At 36.7% G+C, this 16,977-nt stretch overlaps 1 protein-coding gene across 3 annotated transcripts in view; it reads left to right on the top strand.

Moving 5' to 3' along the window:
* The window catches only part of LOC137393461 (leucine zipper putative tumor suppressor 2 homolog), a 43,675-nt gene that overhangs the window by 24,899 nt on the left and 1,799 nt on the right, over positions 1-16,977 (top strand). For all 3 annotated transcript variants that reach the window (XM_068080026.1, XM_068080028.1, XM_068080027.1), the window contains exon 2: positions 7,995-8,512. In XM_068080026.1, coding sequence (XP_067936127.1) covers positions 7,995-8,512 — 518 coding nt within the window. The remainder of the gene's footprint in view (positions 1-7,994; positions 8,513-16,977) is intronic.

Raw genomic sequence — 16,977 nt, 5'->3', positions numbered from 1 at the left:
AATGTATTAGTCTGACTTCTTCATATAGACTAACTGCAAACTATTTAGCACCTGAAAGCACATGCAGAAGCATGACTACAATGTGAAGCTAATGCAAAGATAATTTAGCTAATCGACCATCAAGTTTTGAGTATGTTGCTTGCGTATCTAGATCAGACACTCTGAATGACCTAATGTTTATTATCAAGTGATCATTAAGAAATTATTTACCAGGATAGGGTGGCGGAGCAGTGACACGAGTGTCTTCATGACTGACTTACCGTGATTTTGGCTCCTGGTTCATGCAGTTTTTGCTAAAGAAGCTTTTTAAGAGTCTTTTAATGACGCCTTTTCATGTGGAGCCAATTTTTAAGAGAATCTCTTAGAAACATGAAAGAGTAGATTAGTATGTTTGACGCAAGGTAACTGTTGCAGAAGTTTTTTTCGGTGTCTCACGGTTGGATGCCCGACACGTTGGTCACGTTTTCTTCTAAAAGCTCTCTTCTCGTCATAGCAATGAGGAAGCTTCACAGAATTTAATATGCAATGTTTGGTTAGAGCGAGCAAGATTGTGGGACTTGAAAGGTTTGCGTAGGCCTGATGAACTCAGGAGCTGTCTCGGGACAGACAATTTTGGTTATTAATTATAATGGTAGCGGATTATGAGAGGTCTCCGAGTATGATTAGACTTCTCATCTAAAATGGTGGCAATTAATCATTGTTAGCTTCCTTTCTTCTGGCGCGAGTAGCAGGCGAGTGCGACTAATCGACGGTGAATGTCGGATTAGAGTAACCGATGGTTTTATAGGTAGCGATCTCTGCAAGATATCAGATAATATCTTCTGATGTCCTGGTGCTTATCGCTGTGGAAAAAAAATCAGTGGTTCTAGAGTGGTCTTTCCACAACTGCCTCCTCATCTTTCACAAATAAAAGAAACTTTAAAAATTACATTATACCAAGTTTTGTTTATCATAGAATGCTCTGGTTAGCACCGGAAGAAAAGAGATTTTTATTTTTTAACTAGAGATTCAGAGCATTGGCACTAGTTTTGTTTTAAAAAGCCTCACTTCTAAGTTGACTGTGCGTTCACCTTAGTTCATGCACCATGTTTAATACATTGCTGTTTCCCTCATCTACTAAGCATGCTGCACGTTATTTCTATCCCAAAAGATAACAGGCTTGAAATGTCTGTCTACTAAGTTTTGGTTTTTGATTGGTTATTGATCTTACAGTCAGAAAGCTCTTTCTATTATAGAAAAACTGATAGATTTCTGATATTTGCATTTCACTTATCAGTGACATGATACTAAATTTAGTATTGAAATAGTTAAAGTCACTCTTGCCAATATTCTAAAACTTTTAGAGAAACTAAATTTACGAAAGTTCAGTATACGAGAAACTAATTTATATGCTAAGAGTATACACCGTCATAATGTAAATTAACTTAATTTGAGAAAAAATTAAAAAACTTTATACCCAGGGGGTGGGGCTTCAGTGAAGACTAAAAGCTCAACTTGCATTTAAAGCAGGGAGTTGGATGGTTTAAGTAGAGTCATGTATGATGAGCTCGTCTAGGCTCTATTGGATCATCAGAGTCATATAGCAAGCTGTGCCAAAGGCAGGTATTACCCTAATACTTATCTTCTCATCTTACACAAAAGCATGTGATTAACTGCTATACAACTTTCAGAATCACCACCTTAATCTTCAATCTGATTGTTGGATAAACAATGCGATGGTATAGCCCGGTTCATCTACCCATGAAAGGGTTTTGTACTAAGCGTCTTTATTAGGTAGGAATTCATGTCTATTCCTGTTACACAGAGCTACTTCAATTAGAGATATTTTCGAGTATAAAGAATCTTAATAAATCTGAAGATAGGTTTAAATATTAAGATTAACTGTTTTGGGCCTTTGAAATGTCTTCTGCTCATAAGATGTGGTTTCAAACCATGACATTTTGCACCCTGAAAGTTTGTGCACAGGATATTGTGATGTTCTTTTTAACCATGATCCAGTATTCAGATTTATTACAAAGCTGTATAAGGATACACTCGATGACAGTTGGCACAATTCTTCCTTAATGAATGCGCATCATTAAACCTGTTGAGGACGATTTGACGTTATCAGTCATATACCTTTTACTTATAATAACTGAAGAGTTGATGATCTCAGCAAAGTACAGCACTGTTCAAGTATTCTGCCCTTAAGTGCCGGCAACCGCTATACTCTTTCCATTTGTTTGTTGCAGATTTGGGTTTCTTTTCAAAAGAGTTGGTAGCAGCCTCGCCCATCTTGTTTCCTTTTTCTTCTTTTGTTGAGCCAAGTACTCCAGTCTATGATGTTATTATGTGGTAATAATTCATGACTAATTGAGAACTCAAGTGTGCGCAACCACTTGCTGTGGTCTGTCAACTTTTTGAGCCAGTTATTCCTATACCAATTAATTCAAAGTTGTTTACTTCTCATGTCTGGAGCTTAAAGATATTTGACCACTCTTTTAGCAAAATGCTTCACATCTTCATTGTGAGGAGTTGTTAAATCATCTGTTACACTTCTGGCTTTGGAACTGTCGAGTGGCACACTTCATATGGTGTAGATGTCTGACCAACATTGCAGATGCAGGTAGCTGATCTATATTCGATCAGCTACCTGCATCGAATATAGTAGCTGATAGGTTTCTCACAGTGAGAAGTGTCATCTGTTGAGGCTCTCTAGCCACTCCTTTTCACAATGAATGGAAGTGTCCTTGTTAAACGCTACTAAACAGAACATAAACTGTAAATATCTCAGATCTAGTCATACTTTTCATTCTTTACCTTCATGAAACTCTTTGATGTCAGTTGAAGGAGTTGCAGAAGGTTTGACGACGCAAGTGCAAAGCCATTTCATGATTTATGAGCTACACTTTTCGTTGAGACAATTTTAACCATAAGTAACTGCATGGCCAGATAAAAAATGAGCTTCTATGAAAACGATGTGAAAAATCTAAAATCTTTTCACAGTAACTTTTTAAATACAGTTATTGGTTAGCTAACACGATTACTCATATAAGCGCATATATACTGTTACTATTACTAGATGTATTTTATCTCCTCAAACTGTAACATTTAAAAAAATTTAACTGCAGAAGATTAAGTAAACTGTTTTTATTTTTCACATATTTATTTTACTTCTTCATGATCGTATTTTTGTTGACGCATAAACCCTGGGGATATGTAGCTTTTTTTAAATATTTAATTTGTTAGTTTTAATGCTCATTTCTAGATTGTAAAAACTTTAATTACTAGGAACTACGCATGTTCACCAAATACAACAAGTTTTAGATTGAATGCCTAGCCAGATGGTTTATTATAGCGATCAAGAAAGGCATATAGTATAATATTCCCCAAAAGCTCTCCATAACCAAGCAGTTGTAGAAAATTTTATGGGGTATCCACTTTGAATTGTAGTTAGCGAAAAATCACAATTTGTATTTTATCTTAAAATACAAATGTGGAAAAGATCATGCATTATGTTTATGAGCATTGCAACCAATGAGTGAACAAATCTGACTGATTTTCCTGTCAAAATTGAAACTGCATTCATTTATCATCTTGTCTGACATAATGCTATGCCTGTCAAAGGCTTCAGTCAGTACGATCTTCCAAGTACAACTTCATCCGCTTGCCTAGACTTTGGGCCACGGCACTGTATAGTTTTGGCTATATTTATATTACATGTTATCCAATACAAGCAAACACCTGTGTACAAGTGACATAAACAAACCTGTCATGAAGGAGCACCTGAGTAAACCTATCAAACAGGGGCACAACATCCATGAATATAGACTTAGGCTAGATGAACCCTTTCCAAATATTTAATGACTGAACTCTCTCCCGGCTTGATGACAATCTCACTGTTTACTGTCGCAGCATCTGGCTCTTTCTGGTAATTGTTTGTTTGTTGTTTTAACAAAGTGAAGCGTTGATCATTTTTGTTCATTCTAAGCTCAGGCTTTTCATTGATTTGTGATTTGACACCAGCGTTTTCAAATGCTGGCGTACGCTGAGTACGTCTTTTGTTTTACAAGATTACAGTAGCATGTTTCTGTGTTTTCTTTATAAAGAATTTAGCAGGACAGGTGGTTTTTAGCACCTATTCTGTTGTTTCTCCTAAGGATAATAACATTAGCAAAGATAATATTGGGGTTGATATCAGTCGATATCCAGGGCTGTTTGTGTCAAAGGGGATGACATTTCAGTTGGCATTTATCTGTGACAACAATCACGATAATTGTGGTTTATCATAGATGAAGCTCTGATAAGCCATTTCTGTGATGTTTTTAAAGCATTTTCTGTGCATAAAAAGTAAGGAGATAATCCTATCAAAGTGTGGAATGCATTTGCTAACTCTTTCCCTAGCCAACTACAAGGTTAGGGCTAAGTATTGGCTGAGGCACACTATCCCAGGCAAACTCGCAGATACCAAATATTTACTAAGGCTTTCTGCCTCAAGCCAATCTAGCTCAAGTTCCAAAGAATATCTTAGACTATGAATCACATTTGTAATATATTGCAACAATGTTTCGCATCCTTAACCTTTAACCTTTGTGCTAGTTTTTAAACATGTCAGCTCTTGTTAACTACGGTCTCGATCTGACTAACAATACGTAAATATTTGGTAGTTCTGTTATCAACATTTTTCATTTTAATTGAGATAATATTTTGTTTTATTCTTTCTTTCAAAATATTTATCAAACTTTTATAGATAATTGTTTTTTCTACATACATGCTTTTGCCTTCTTTGCCATATCAATGTAAAAGGATGATTTAACAAGATCATAAACATTTAGGGAATAGAATATAAGAGAATAAAATAATACTAGATACCTAAAAACATAGATGTTACACTCTCATTCACATAGAGGTTACATTTTCATTAACTCAGTCTGTTGCAAGCCTCGTTTCATATCAACCTGAATTTTGACAAGCTTGTGGTTTGTGTGTTGAAGAGCTGAAAAAGTGAAACCTTTTCTAAATTAGTCAGTTGTAATAAGTTGTATAAAATATGAGGGTTTTGCTCATAAAGGTATAGTTTACACTCTAGCAGCATTGTGGCAGCTTGCAGGCAGCATTCTGTAGAAGGTCATGCCAAGTACACTATTTTTCCTAATTTGATTGAAACCCGCTTGCTTTCCTAACAAGTCAGTCAGGAGATGGTCAAGTTGGACTAGGATAGCACGACTCCTGCAGGGAAAGCATAGCAGCCAATCCCAGTTCATGACGCAAATTGGATCCTTAAAAGGTTGATACACTAGAATATAGGCAAAAATACAGCCATGAACCGACATCTCATCAGCAGTGAACAGTATAGTCATGGATTGACATCACGCCAGCAGAGAACATATAGTCACGGACTGACATCACACCAGCAGAGAACAGTATAGCCATGAACCGACATCACATCAACAGAACGATAAACAATGGATGATACAACTGCTGTTAGAGGCCTACCATTTCAATGATTGATCCTGTTATAAAAGAATGCTTTCTATAAAAATTTGACTTGAAAGAATGATTAAAAAGCTGCCAAAAAGTTAATTGCAGAGTTGCAACGCAAGCAAGATAGGCTATTAAAAATTTCAAATAATGTTTTTTGTTAATGCTACAATTAACAATTTAGGTAGTAAAATAGAAACAAACATTTTCAAATTAGTTTACCTTATGTAGTTGACCTTGACATAAATCTGACATGCATCATCACGTTGAGTCTACTGCCAAGGTGTCAGCTGAAAATATCTCTCCTATTATGTACCAAAATATGGCAATAATAAATTGTAGGAGATACATATTTTAGGAGATATGCCTAATTCTGTCTATGGACAGTGGTCGGTTTTCATTCAACTGCAAACTTTTGAGGCATTTAGCCAACTGAGTCGTTCCTCCATTTGTCATTATGTCAGTGTCTCAGTTGATTGTTCATTGTTTTAATCTAGCACCTCCATTCTCTCTACATGTTCTGCTCTGTCAAATGAGCGAGACAACTCAATCCCTTCCTGTCTGGAGGCTGCAGCTCATAAATCATTCAATGCTTTCTCCTTAGCCTTTTTGTCAATTCCATAGCTTATGCTAATCGTATTGAACACTATGCAAATGATTCTTGTACTGATGTATTTGACATACATGCACGTTATATTGGCAAGCACCAGGGGGAATCACCAATGGTTAGTGGAAAAGTTAGGCAAGGTGAGAAAAGTTGTCAGCAAGGCCATAGGTGTCAGCACACCAAAAGCTTTAGAGAGCGTTAACCATAGACGTTCCAAATCTCTGCGTCTTTTCACTCTGCTTATGCTAAATATTTATTTTACTTCAATTCAATGTTTCAAGACTTTTCATGGTTTGTGTCCTAGTTTTTTACATGACAATTACAGGTTCTCAACTCATTTCAACTCACGTGATATGAACAAATTGCATACAATCACTAACAATCATTTTGAACATGTCATTGCCAGCTGCTTTAACAATCTTCCACCAAATATCCGTTCTCTTAGCAGAGAAAGGCATTTTAAACACTATTTGTCAGACTATTTATTCAATTCTAATGGCTAACCGTTGCTTTTTTCTCCTTTTTTGTTACACTAATGTTGTATGGCCTAATTTGAAAAAAATTTCTATTTGTGAAATGAAATTGTTGCCAATAAAGTATTATATATATAGACTGAGAGTTTATTAATTGTCACCTCGGCTAATATGTGTTGAAAAGTGAGTCTAAGAGTTGAACAGCGATGCCCATCATTTGCGCTGTGAAAGGTGACATTTCAACCAATAAATTTATTTATGAACAAGTCTTAAAGCTCAGAAAGGTAGAGTTTAAGTACAATTTCAATCCGTACATCTCGTGAGACTTCCGCACGTTTATCATTTATGTTAAAATAATGTATATCATACAATAAACTGCATATCCTAATGCCATTCAGGATATTTATATACCATCTCTGTTTTGGTATTTCAACCCACCTTTTCTATAACAACCTTTTAAAAGGTTGAAATGAGTTATTAGTTTTGAAACTATTTTCTTATTTTTTTGTAAAAAAATGTAATAGAAAATAATGACTAACACAGGTTTTTGCAGTGTTCAGTGAATATGAAACCTTACAAAACAATTATGGTATATCGTGAGTCAAGTAAAGTTTTACTATCCATAAAGTGACGGCTGGTTTATAAAAGTAGTGTCAGTTACTATCAGTACTGATAAAGCTTGTAGCCGGCCAACAGAGCCTGAAACTCTGGTCAGACTACAAGAGAGAAGTTTTAGTAGCCCTATTTCTCAGCTCAGCGCAATCTATCTTTGACACAACTAGTTTCCGACCGTTATTAAAAGAACCTTAGTCAATGACCTCATCTTGGCTCTTGTTGGCAAACTTCCATCAAAAACTGCCAATTTATTTATTGCACTTTGTTTTCACTTAGTCTTGGCTCCAACAAAATGGAAGGGGCTAAGCATATTTTGCCATTATAGTATCGATTTACCTATTTTAGGACCATCACTAAGTGAGTCTAAACACAGTCAATAGTCTCATCAATTGTGCTTGCAATAAGTGATTAATATATTGCGCCATAGCTATCATTCCATAAGCTGAATAGGAAATTAAAATTATTGCATCAGATATTACAATAAATATACCATTCATGATCTCACATTTTTGTAAATGTGAGATCATTTAGACGATAAAACATTATTTTGAATCTAACACTGTCTTTTGCAAACTGCTACCTGCTAGCAGTTGTCCACTTTGTGATAAGTAATTAGTACATGAGAGAATAACTTCTAATTATGGATGCCACAATGTTTTATGTCATAAAAATTTTTGCATCCTACAGATATGAGAAATGTTTATACTATTCTTTAATATAATGTTTATATATTACACAATAATTTAATATAACTGTTTATATATTACACAATAATGTAATATAATTTTTATATATTACACAATAATTTCTGCTGGCTACACTCTCAGGCTACATTGCAGGCTACTACCCAACAAGGTCAGAAGTTCAAGCTATTACTAACATGCGCTCTAATCGACGACGATCCCAGCCTGACATTCTAGAATCTGCAGACAGCAATGGATTTTATTCCTCAAACTATTTAGCTAACTATACGCACGTCTATTCTCCTGACACAGCGTCGAGTAGCCTAGACTCTCAGGATTCACAGCAACTGGCCAAGGACTATTCTCTTGTCCCTAGGATGGGTCGAAGAGCCGCGCAAGATCACAACGGCAAATATTACAAGAGGGAAAACTCTTTATCCGAAGAGAAAAAAGACTATCAGGATGTTTATAAAAATAAAAAGTCAGCAGCAAACTCAACTACACAGAAAGAGAACCTCAGACACATAAGCGTTGATACTGGGGCTGTTGTGAGCGCCGTCCCGTCAGTTCCTTCAAGACGATATAGGAAGGAAGAGGACTATGCTACTTATGAAGAGCTGGCTGAGGAGCCTGCTCCACCTCAAATCGCCCCAGTCAGTGGTTTGCTCAATCAGGTGAGTCGGTGTTTAACAGCTTTGATGTTTATAAATTTAATTGTCAATGACCGGCTTATGCAATAATTGGAGGCTGTCTTAAGACAGCATCGGAATGCAGGCCTTTAACAAGCGGCTGATAAAATAACAGAGGCATTAGACTGTTCATACATTCTTGTTCTCTGCTGAAAACTAGTTCATCGCAGCACAGATTTTCTCCGTCTGTTGAGTAGAAAATAGTTTCATATCATGTTTTGAAGAACTGATCGGAACTACAGTCATAAATAACATATATAGGGTGGAACAAGAACTATATTGTTGCGTTTAAAAGCTTTCAGAGAGTAAATTAAAATCTGGTGATATACAGCGGCACTGTGCTACTACACTTTTCGTCTTTGCGCATTAGTTTATTGACTAATTGCAAAAACTTAAATCATTTAAATGTCGAATATGGAATGCATGCCAAAGAATAAAAAACATAGCCATCAAATCTCTTTAAGAGTTATCACTTCCCGATTGTTAGCTAACCACAAGGGAGGCAAATCCAATTTTGTTTCAAGTTTATAATTTGTGAGAGGCAGTGCAATGAGTACGATGGTAGAATATTTACTCAAAGGAACCCTAGTTAATTGATTGGTTTAATCAATAGTTTCATTCTCTTCACGTTCTATGTAGCCTTCAATAGAGGCGAGAGAGGGCTGACTCATACTGGTCTCACGGTCCTACTCAAAACAGCTTTTGTGTTCCAACTTTGAAAATATAATGTAAAGACTATGCATTATTGATTAGCTTAGAGCGTGGCTTTTGGCTGGAATACGTCCATGTATTGCTTTCGCTGTCCCTAGCCAGCTCGGAGACATTTTAAAGTCATGTCTAACATATTGATTGAAGTGTGGGTGCAGGATCATGGCTGATGGCAGTCAAACTTTCCAAGTGTGCAATTATGTTGGTGCACTTTGCAATAAGGAAAAACTTTTATGTCTTTAATATCATATCTTGTCTATTCAAGAAGACAGTGAAGCTGTGCTTTGTTTGCCTCAAGTGTGGGAACTGACAAAAAGGCTTCATATGAATTACCTGACTACATTGCTATCAGGGTCTGTCTGTCTGTCTGTCTGATATTACTAAACGGTTTTGCCCGAAAATATTCAAAACAATAAAATGGCTACTACACTTTACACATCTAAATAAAGGTAGACTCTTAGTTGGTATTTTAAATGAAAAAAAGCTATCCTGAATTGATCATTAGTTTCCAGCAATTGCTAGAAGAAACTGAATAGTTGTACCTGCGTAGCCTCAAAGTTGTGGATCAAAGATGGATTCTAAGTGCCAAGACTCTGAAAGGGTCTAAACATTTATTTTTATCGTTGCATAAATAAAGCTGGTATTTTTATCTGTGACAAGTTGTCATAATGTCAACACTCCTGAGTTGGGACGATTCACATTTTCCTCTCCGCCATAAAAAAGATTTCTTTGGCTCAAAGACAGCGAGAGAACCAGATTTTTGAGTTTGATTGTTTCCCTTGCTGTCAAGTAGTTGGTTAAAATCACACTATCGAGATTCTTTCTTAGTAACTTTCCTCCGATCACGTTTTGCCAATCCTTTCATCTATAAAATGGCTGATGGTATTGATAAGTTTTTTTACACAAAGAAGGGATCGGCCGACTTTGAGAGACACACGGTGCAAATGAGAAAGGCAAATATTTCGCTATAGAAGTGATGAAGCGTAACAAATGAAATGCAGATGGGATGAGCTGGACACAAGGCAGTCATCCGTCATACACGGATAGTAAACAGTAGGAGTCGCTTGCTCGCTGACTCTCCATTCACACAAAGACATCACAACAACAAAAGCAGTAAGCTGATATATAGTCAGCAAATGCATCATCAGTGGAACAGATTCTGGAATCATAGATTGTAGACGGACAACTGCTTACAGCGGGATTAAAATTAATCTAAAAAAACGGGTGCCAACAAAAGACGTATGTTTACATCTGCATCGAAGATGAGGAAAGATCATAGATCAGTCCTTGATCTCTCAAACCAGCAAAGAGAAGACGATTGGTTTGATGAAAATGCTAGTTTTGCAGCACCCACGCGACAGAAATTAGCATTTTCAGGAAGACAACCAGCATTTAATCTTCATGGATTTGGTCTTAAGAAAGCCAGCAGCCTCATGACAATTCCTCACTCTAACTGGGAAAATATAACCTCTCCTTCGGTAAGCATCAACATCTGCTTCTCTGAACAGAGAGAACAGTCTCTGTTTGCTTTTTATCATCAGGAATGTCTTGGTAAAACATTAAAACCTTTTTGATGATTCTACCCATTGGTTTAGGGGCAGGGACTTATTCAGCGTTTGTTGTATTTCCATCAAGTGATGGTATGTGGCTGATTTTATTTGGTGACACATTTATTTGAGTCAGCTCAACAAAGAATTGTTGACGGTCAACAGAGTTGCATTCAAAACCTGTTGATTTACGTAGCATCATAGCACTCTGGATGTAAAATCATTTTGACAAAGACTTATTGATCCTAGGAAACAAAAAGTCAGCATGGAAAAATATTAAACATGATAGTAAATTATTCAGGTCATCACCATATGTTTTTATTATTAATTAAGTATAGATTTTCCCATATTATATGTATCATGACCACCCAACTGCTTCAACAATACTGAATGGTAACATATTTGAGGGCAACTTGAAGCAGCTGAACCAGATCAACCTTGCTCTCCTCACTATATATATCATCTGGTCTGACGCGCACTGTCTAATATCAACTCTCTACATAACAAACATTTATTACATAATGTCATGGGGTTGCTATCAAAATCACAAAGGTCAGAAGTTTTGTTGGTCAGCAGTAGCGACAAATCTACTGCCATTAAGCTAACGCAGTAGGTAATGATGCATTTACTATACTTGCCTTGACATGCCTCTCATGTATTCTATTACCTGCAGTAAGCTTAGATATACTACATTTTATTTTTGTCTCCTGCTGTTGGTGGAAGTTGATGATTAGGTGAAGTGTCTTGCTTGCTTTCCACTGAACTGTTGCAGCAATAATAATACTAATGATAAGTAGTAATTGTTTTTGCGGTAAATATATGGTTCTGCATTGTTGGGATAGACACTGAAGTAGCGAGTGTTCTTGAAAGGCCACTTGTGTAAGGAAAGTTTGATTGTTCAAGCAATTAGGCATAAGAACGCTTGTGGTGCACACTTCTAATTGAAAGCTTATTTACTCTCAGATTTTATGCTCTATTGCCTAGCAAAGTTAATAATTGGCAGAGAAGATTTGAATTGAAGAGGGATCTTTATTTTGAAGTTTATTCTTCACCAAAATCATAGTATAATCCATGCATATTTGACAGCGATGTCCAACAACACTTGGCTATACTTTAGCATAATATTAAAGTATTTATATTAAAAATAACCTTGTGAAGTCTGCTTGTTGTGATTGGCTAACAAAATAAATTTTGTCAACTGGAACATTTTTTGACCTAGGTTATAGAAAAAAATTAAAAGCATTCAATGAAAGTTAGATGCCTATTCAAAGTTTGAGATTTTCCCAGCGTTTAGTTGGCTTCTTAATAACTGCGATTATCAAGGTATGTCACGCTGGTTAAATCGCAATGCGTGACAAGTAAATAGGCTAGATGATTAGGTAAGAAAGCCTTTGTCCTTGGCGCAAAAAGGTGTTACCTTCCTAATGAGTTTGATGCAAATCATGCAAAACCGTACCGCTGTTCCATTGTTCACGAGGGCACTTCTGCTAAAACACCTAGCTGTATAACCTAGTGGATGGCACCAATAGTAAAGTTTCATCAATGTTCTCACACCTATGGGTGTGCTGGTTTCAAAATATTTCTCGAAGTGGGATCTCGCAGTTTGCAAAGTGATGCAGATGACAGATATAGTTTGGAAAATGTGCTAACATAATATTTATGGTTTCTGCTGGCTTTTCAAATAGAGGTGATCAGTCAGATTTCAGTCAATTAAAGTTGATGTATCAGAGATGTAAGCCAATTAAAGCTGATGTATCAGAGATGTAAGCCAATTAAAGCTGATGTATCAGAGATGTAAGCCAATTAAAGCTGATGTATCAGAGATGTAAGCCAATTAAAGTTGATGTATCAGAGATGTAAGCCAATTAAAGCTGATGTATCAGAGGTGTAAGCTTTCATTGAAATTATTTTATAAATGAGATAAATCATGAGAATAGCACATTAAATCAAATAAACCTGTTTAGTTGACTTTTTACGATGTCACAAAGCAACCGCCATGTTGAGTTCAAAAAGAGCAGTGCTGGCTTTTGGCTCCGTCTTTCTTCTGCATCAAAACAAAGGCTGCTTATGATGCAGCAACCTAGAGGTTGTACTCATTCTGGATTGCTTAGTCAGATTTGGTGAAAACATTTCCAAGTAACCTCTGAACACCTGGTTATCTCTGGTCTGCCATTCCTTTTCTGAGCGCTTCTCATGTGAAACACTAAGCAAGTCAGACCATTTCCGACTCATTACATCAGGCATCCAGCATAATTAATTGTTAGCTATGCCTCCCTACCATTCCTTATGTTTCTGGTTTTCCTTTGTTATGCTGACCGTCAACAATGAGATACATGATGTACTTCTGGTGAATGACTAACCACTTACAGTTACCATTTCTAAGAGACTTGTCCAGAGCCACACCATCTACCAAGTCTCTGGCTGTTCCGCCAACAAAGAAATTCTTATGTGGCACTGCCTTTCTCTCCTTGAAATATACAATGTATTTTTAGTGAGCCGTGTGATATTCCTATTGTAGTTGTTAGTGTTTGCGGGCTGACACACTTTATCAGGCTTTTTAAAGTCATCAAGTAACGCCAATATTTCTTTCGGCTACCAATTATCTGGCTACCAAGCATGTAGTCTTAGAAAAAACTGTTTTACTAGGGTGTGTACCACTTGACTTTTCTCCAAGAAGTAATCCATTAGTGGGTACACCTGCTGGGGGCAGACCAGATGGCAGCTAGCTCACCGAGTGCCCCAGAAACAGTTTCTTCATATAACACAATTAGTAGATTGTCACGATCTACCTGCATTGCAATGATGGTAGTTGAGGTGGTTTCTTAGTTTGGAAAGAGTCTATATAAGCTAAAAGTGAATGATGGTTTCTGTTTCATGATGCTTTATGAAACTGGCCGATGTTCAATAATGACTACATTTGTGTGATGCCTTTTAGCCCATTCGTAATGCTCAATTCTACTATTGGACCATGAAAATATCTACCATAATGGCAAGTTTGTTTCTTTTTTGCCGAATTTTTAAGATAAATGTACTTCTGTCACCAAACAATTGGTAAAAGATACAATCATGTTTAAGTAAACTCCAGCATGTCGGACAACCAGAAGCAAGTGCTTGTGCCATGAGCGTCATTAGCATGCAACACCAGACTGTGGGGTCCCACCTTTAGTTAGCTGATAGTTCAATCGATGTACCAATTTTCCACAAATTCCTTTAGGAACTACCTTGAATCACAAAGCAAACAATATTCACTGCTGATACTCAATGGCGGGCAGGACCTTCTCAAATTCCATTTGCAAAAATATTTTTACAACTTATTGTAACAATTGTAGTGACTCATTTTTGTGTTTGGCTATTCAATTCCTTTAAGCATGTGTTGTCCAGTTCGCCTCTGAAAGTATTTCGCTATCTCAAGTATGTAAGGTTGTTTGCAATTTGTTGAGCATGAATTTACATAATCTCAACCAGTAGAGAATTTCCTTTATCTTGCAAATCAGTGTTTGTGTAGTCGACAGTATATGGAAGAAATCTGTTTACATCGTCTGATGTTTCCGAAGGTTTGTCCAATTTTTGACAGATGTTAGTGGGCCAAGTGCTCAAATTTCAAAAACCTCAGATGCCAACAAAGACCCTACCAGCCAGATAAAGGATTCTTCACAATTACATCTAATCTTGTTCAAGTACCAGTGTTAGATTAGGAGTGTGTGAGTCCTGTTTGCATTGAGATAGGGTAAGACCAGCTGGCTTTTCAAGCCTTCTGTTTAAGGCTCGTGGTTAAGAAGCAATCGAGCTCCGACTGTGTCAAGCCCTTAGTCAAACGAGATACACTCCGGGAGAGGGCAGGATGCACAGCGCTCAGTGGAATACTGAAGGCTTTGCATTCGATTCAAAGGTTCGTTGTTGTATTCCTAAGAGGCTGGCTTTTTGCCTTGTTTGATTTGTCTGTGCAGGCCTTTGTGTGTGTTTTGTAAGAAATGTTAAGATTACATTTCAATTAGTCTCAGGACATTGAGGTGAGTGGTTTGAATTCATTCTTTGTTTATCGACTTTTGCTGTCTTTCGCCAATATGGTTGATTTACATCGTCGCTGCACTGTAGACAGCACATGTTTGTATCAGGATGTTGTCACAGCTAGGCAAGGAAGCTTGATCAATTTGTTTATAACAATTTTATATGCAACAAAGTTTTGAAACTGGGTGAATTTATGAGAGGTGTTATGTTGGTCGTTTTTGAGAAGGCTCCAAGTTGCAAAACATGGAGCATCTCTAGAACATTGCTAAGGGTAAATTATTGCCATCACAATGACAGACTTTATGTAAGCATTGCTGGAGGTTGATCGCAGTTGCTTGAAACTAGTAATCATGCTGCATGTTGATGCACATAGAATAGGTTGTTTTTGGCTGGCAGCAGAAATCTCTTTCTGGCTTATCTAAGAAACATAGTCTTTTAGCTGGCAGCCTTAGTGATACATGATAAGCTGTTATGGCAGCGAGAGAAGCTGGCAAGCTTTCCATATTTTGACATTTTTTGTCCTATGTCTGGCCATTATTTTTAACGAAGATTGCCTTAGTTGATCAGCATATCCCAAAAGGTTGTTCCGTGCCAGGTCCCACAAGTTGATATGATGCCTAATGTTATTAGCTGCACATGGACAGCTGTCTTCACTAGTCCAAAATAATTAATTAATTAGTCCATGGTTACATCATCTGTGATCAGTTATTACAGCCTGAATGCTGGTCACAGAATTTGATCTAAGTTCCTTTGTGCAGGTGACCTCTTCTTCACAGTTTCATTGCTTTTGATTGAAATGGAACATACTGTTTATGATTTCCTGTTATGCATAGACTATTGAATATACTTTACCTTCCTATAATGTCCGTTATAATAGTTGTGAACCATAATTGTAAGAATCTAAATGGAAAAGGTTTCTGACCAGCTTCTTTGAAGTGTTATATGGCAACTGGAAAGGTGGATGTGAATTTCTAGAGGATATTAATAAAAGTGTTGCTAGAAGCTAGAAACCTTTAAAATCTATCAATGTGGCATGGCAATTATTGAGCCATAAATGAAATTTGATGCTACTGTGTTTCATTGCTAGTTATTCCCATTTGCAGCAATAGATTTGCACTCAGTAGCCAATCAATGTTTTCCTCTTTTGATGTAAATGTCACAGAAAGGGAGTGCAGATAAATGATCAGGTCTAGATGTTGTCTGCTATGACAGATTTTTTGTCATTACTTGAATAGGCAATATTTACTCTGCCTGTACCTGATTATGCTCTATAACAATATTTATCTTATCTTCTCTACTTGAGAGTGATTCATGCTGTTCCATAGAGTGAGGGTACATCTAAAAGTAAGCGGGTCATGTTTGAACACCCGCAGAGTCTGTCGTATTATTAGCTATAGTGGATGGTTTGTAATAAAGGGGTGCATAAAGAACACTTGAGTGTCTGACAGATGCATTAAATGGAGTGTTTCACCGGACAGAGGAAAGTTAATTGCTATAAACAAACAATGGCTCACTTGAGCCAGTGTTTTAGCAAGCAAGGGTAAAAACCTCGCTACCGCGGAACCTTTGCTTCTTCAAGAGGTTTTCAGTGGAAATGAATCACATTGTTTTTGTCTTCATATTTTCATGTGTGCGGCTCCTAGTCATCTGGTGTTTTTGGTTTCAGTTCATTGTGTGTGCAAGTATTACAACATATTGAGTAACTTTCTTTTGGTCAGCTTGTATTGTGGAAGTAAATATTATATGTTACTTTCACTTAAAGGAGTTTAAGGCTCTCTATGCACCTTCCAGAAGGTTAAGCGTAAAAAAATGCCTAAAAATATTTAGGGTCAAATGGTTACAGAATTAGTATTCATTCAGTACTTCACATATCTATAAAGATGGAGTTATCTTCTATATGCCACTTTCAGTGATATTACAGACCCAATAATTATATTATAGATGATCTGCGAATTTATATAATAAAGCATTTTCAAGATGAACCAAACACATTTGGTATAAGGCAAGCAATTATAGTAACCTTCAACCATTAAACTGTTTCTAAAGATTTCAGGCCACGGCTCTTATCGATATATCGGCGCATATTCCTGAGTACGTAGCCTGGTTTAGTTATTGCATACCTTTTTGCACCCTGTCATAATACCATAATTTTCCTAGAATTGTCCGAAGTACCTGAGTAGAATATGA

This window comes from Watersipora subatra, chromosome 4, assembly GCF_963576615.1.
Source record: "Watersipora subatra chromosome 4, tzWatSuba1.1, whole genome shotgun sequence".
NCBI lineage: Eukaryota > Metazoa > Bryozoa > Gymnolaemata > Cheilostomatida > Watersiporidae > Watersipora > Watersipora subatra.
Note: the sequence above shows the minus strand (reverse complement) of the source record. Positions and strands in the feature narration are given on the sequence as shown.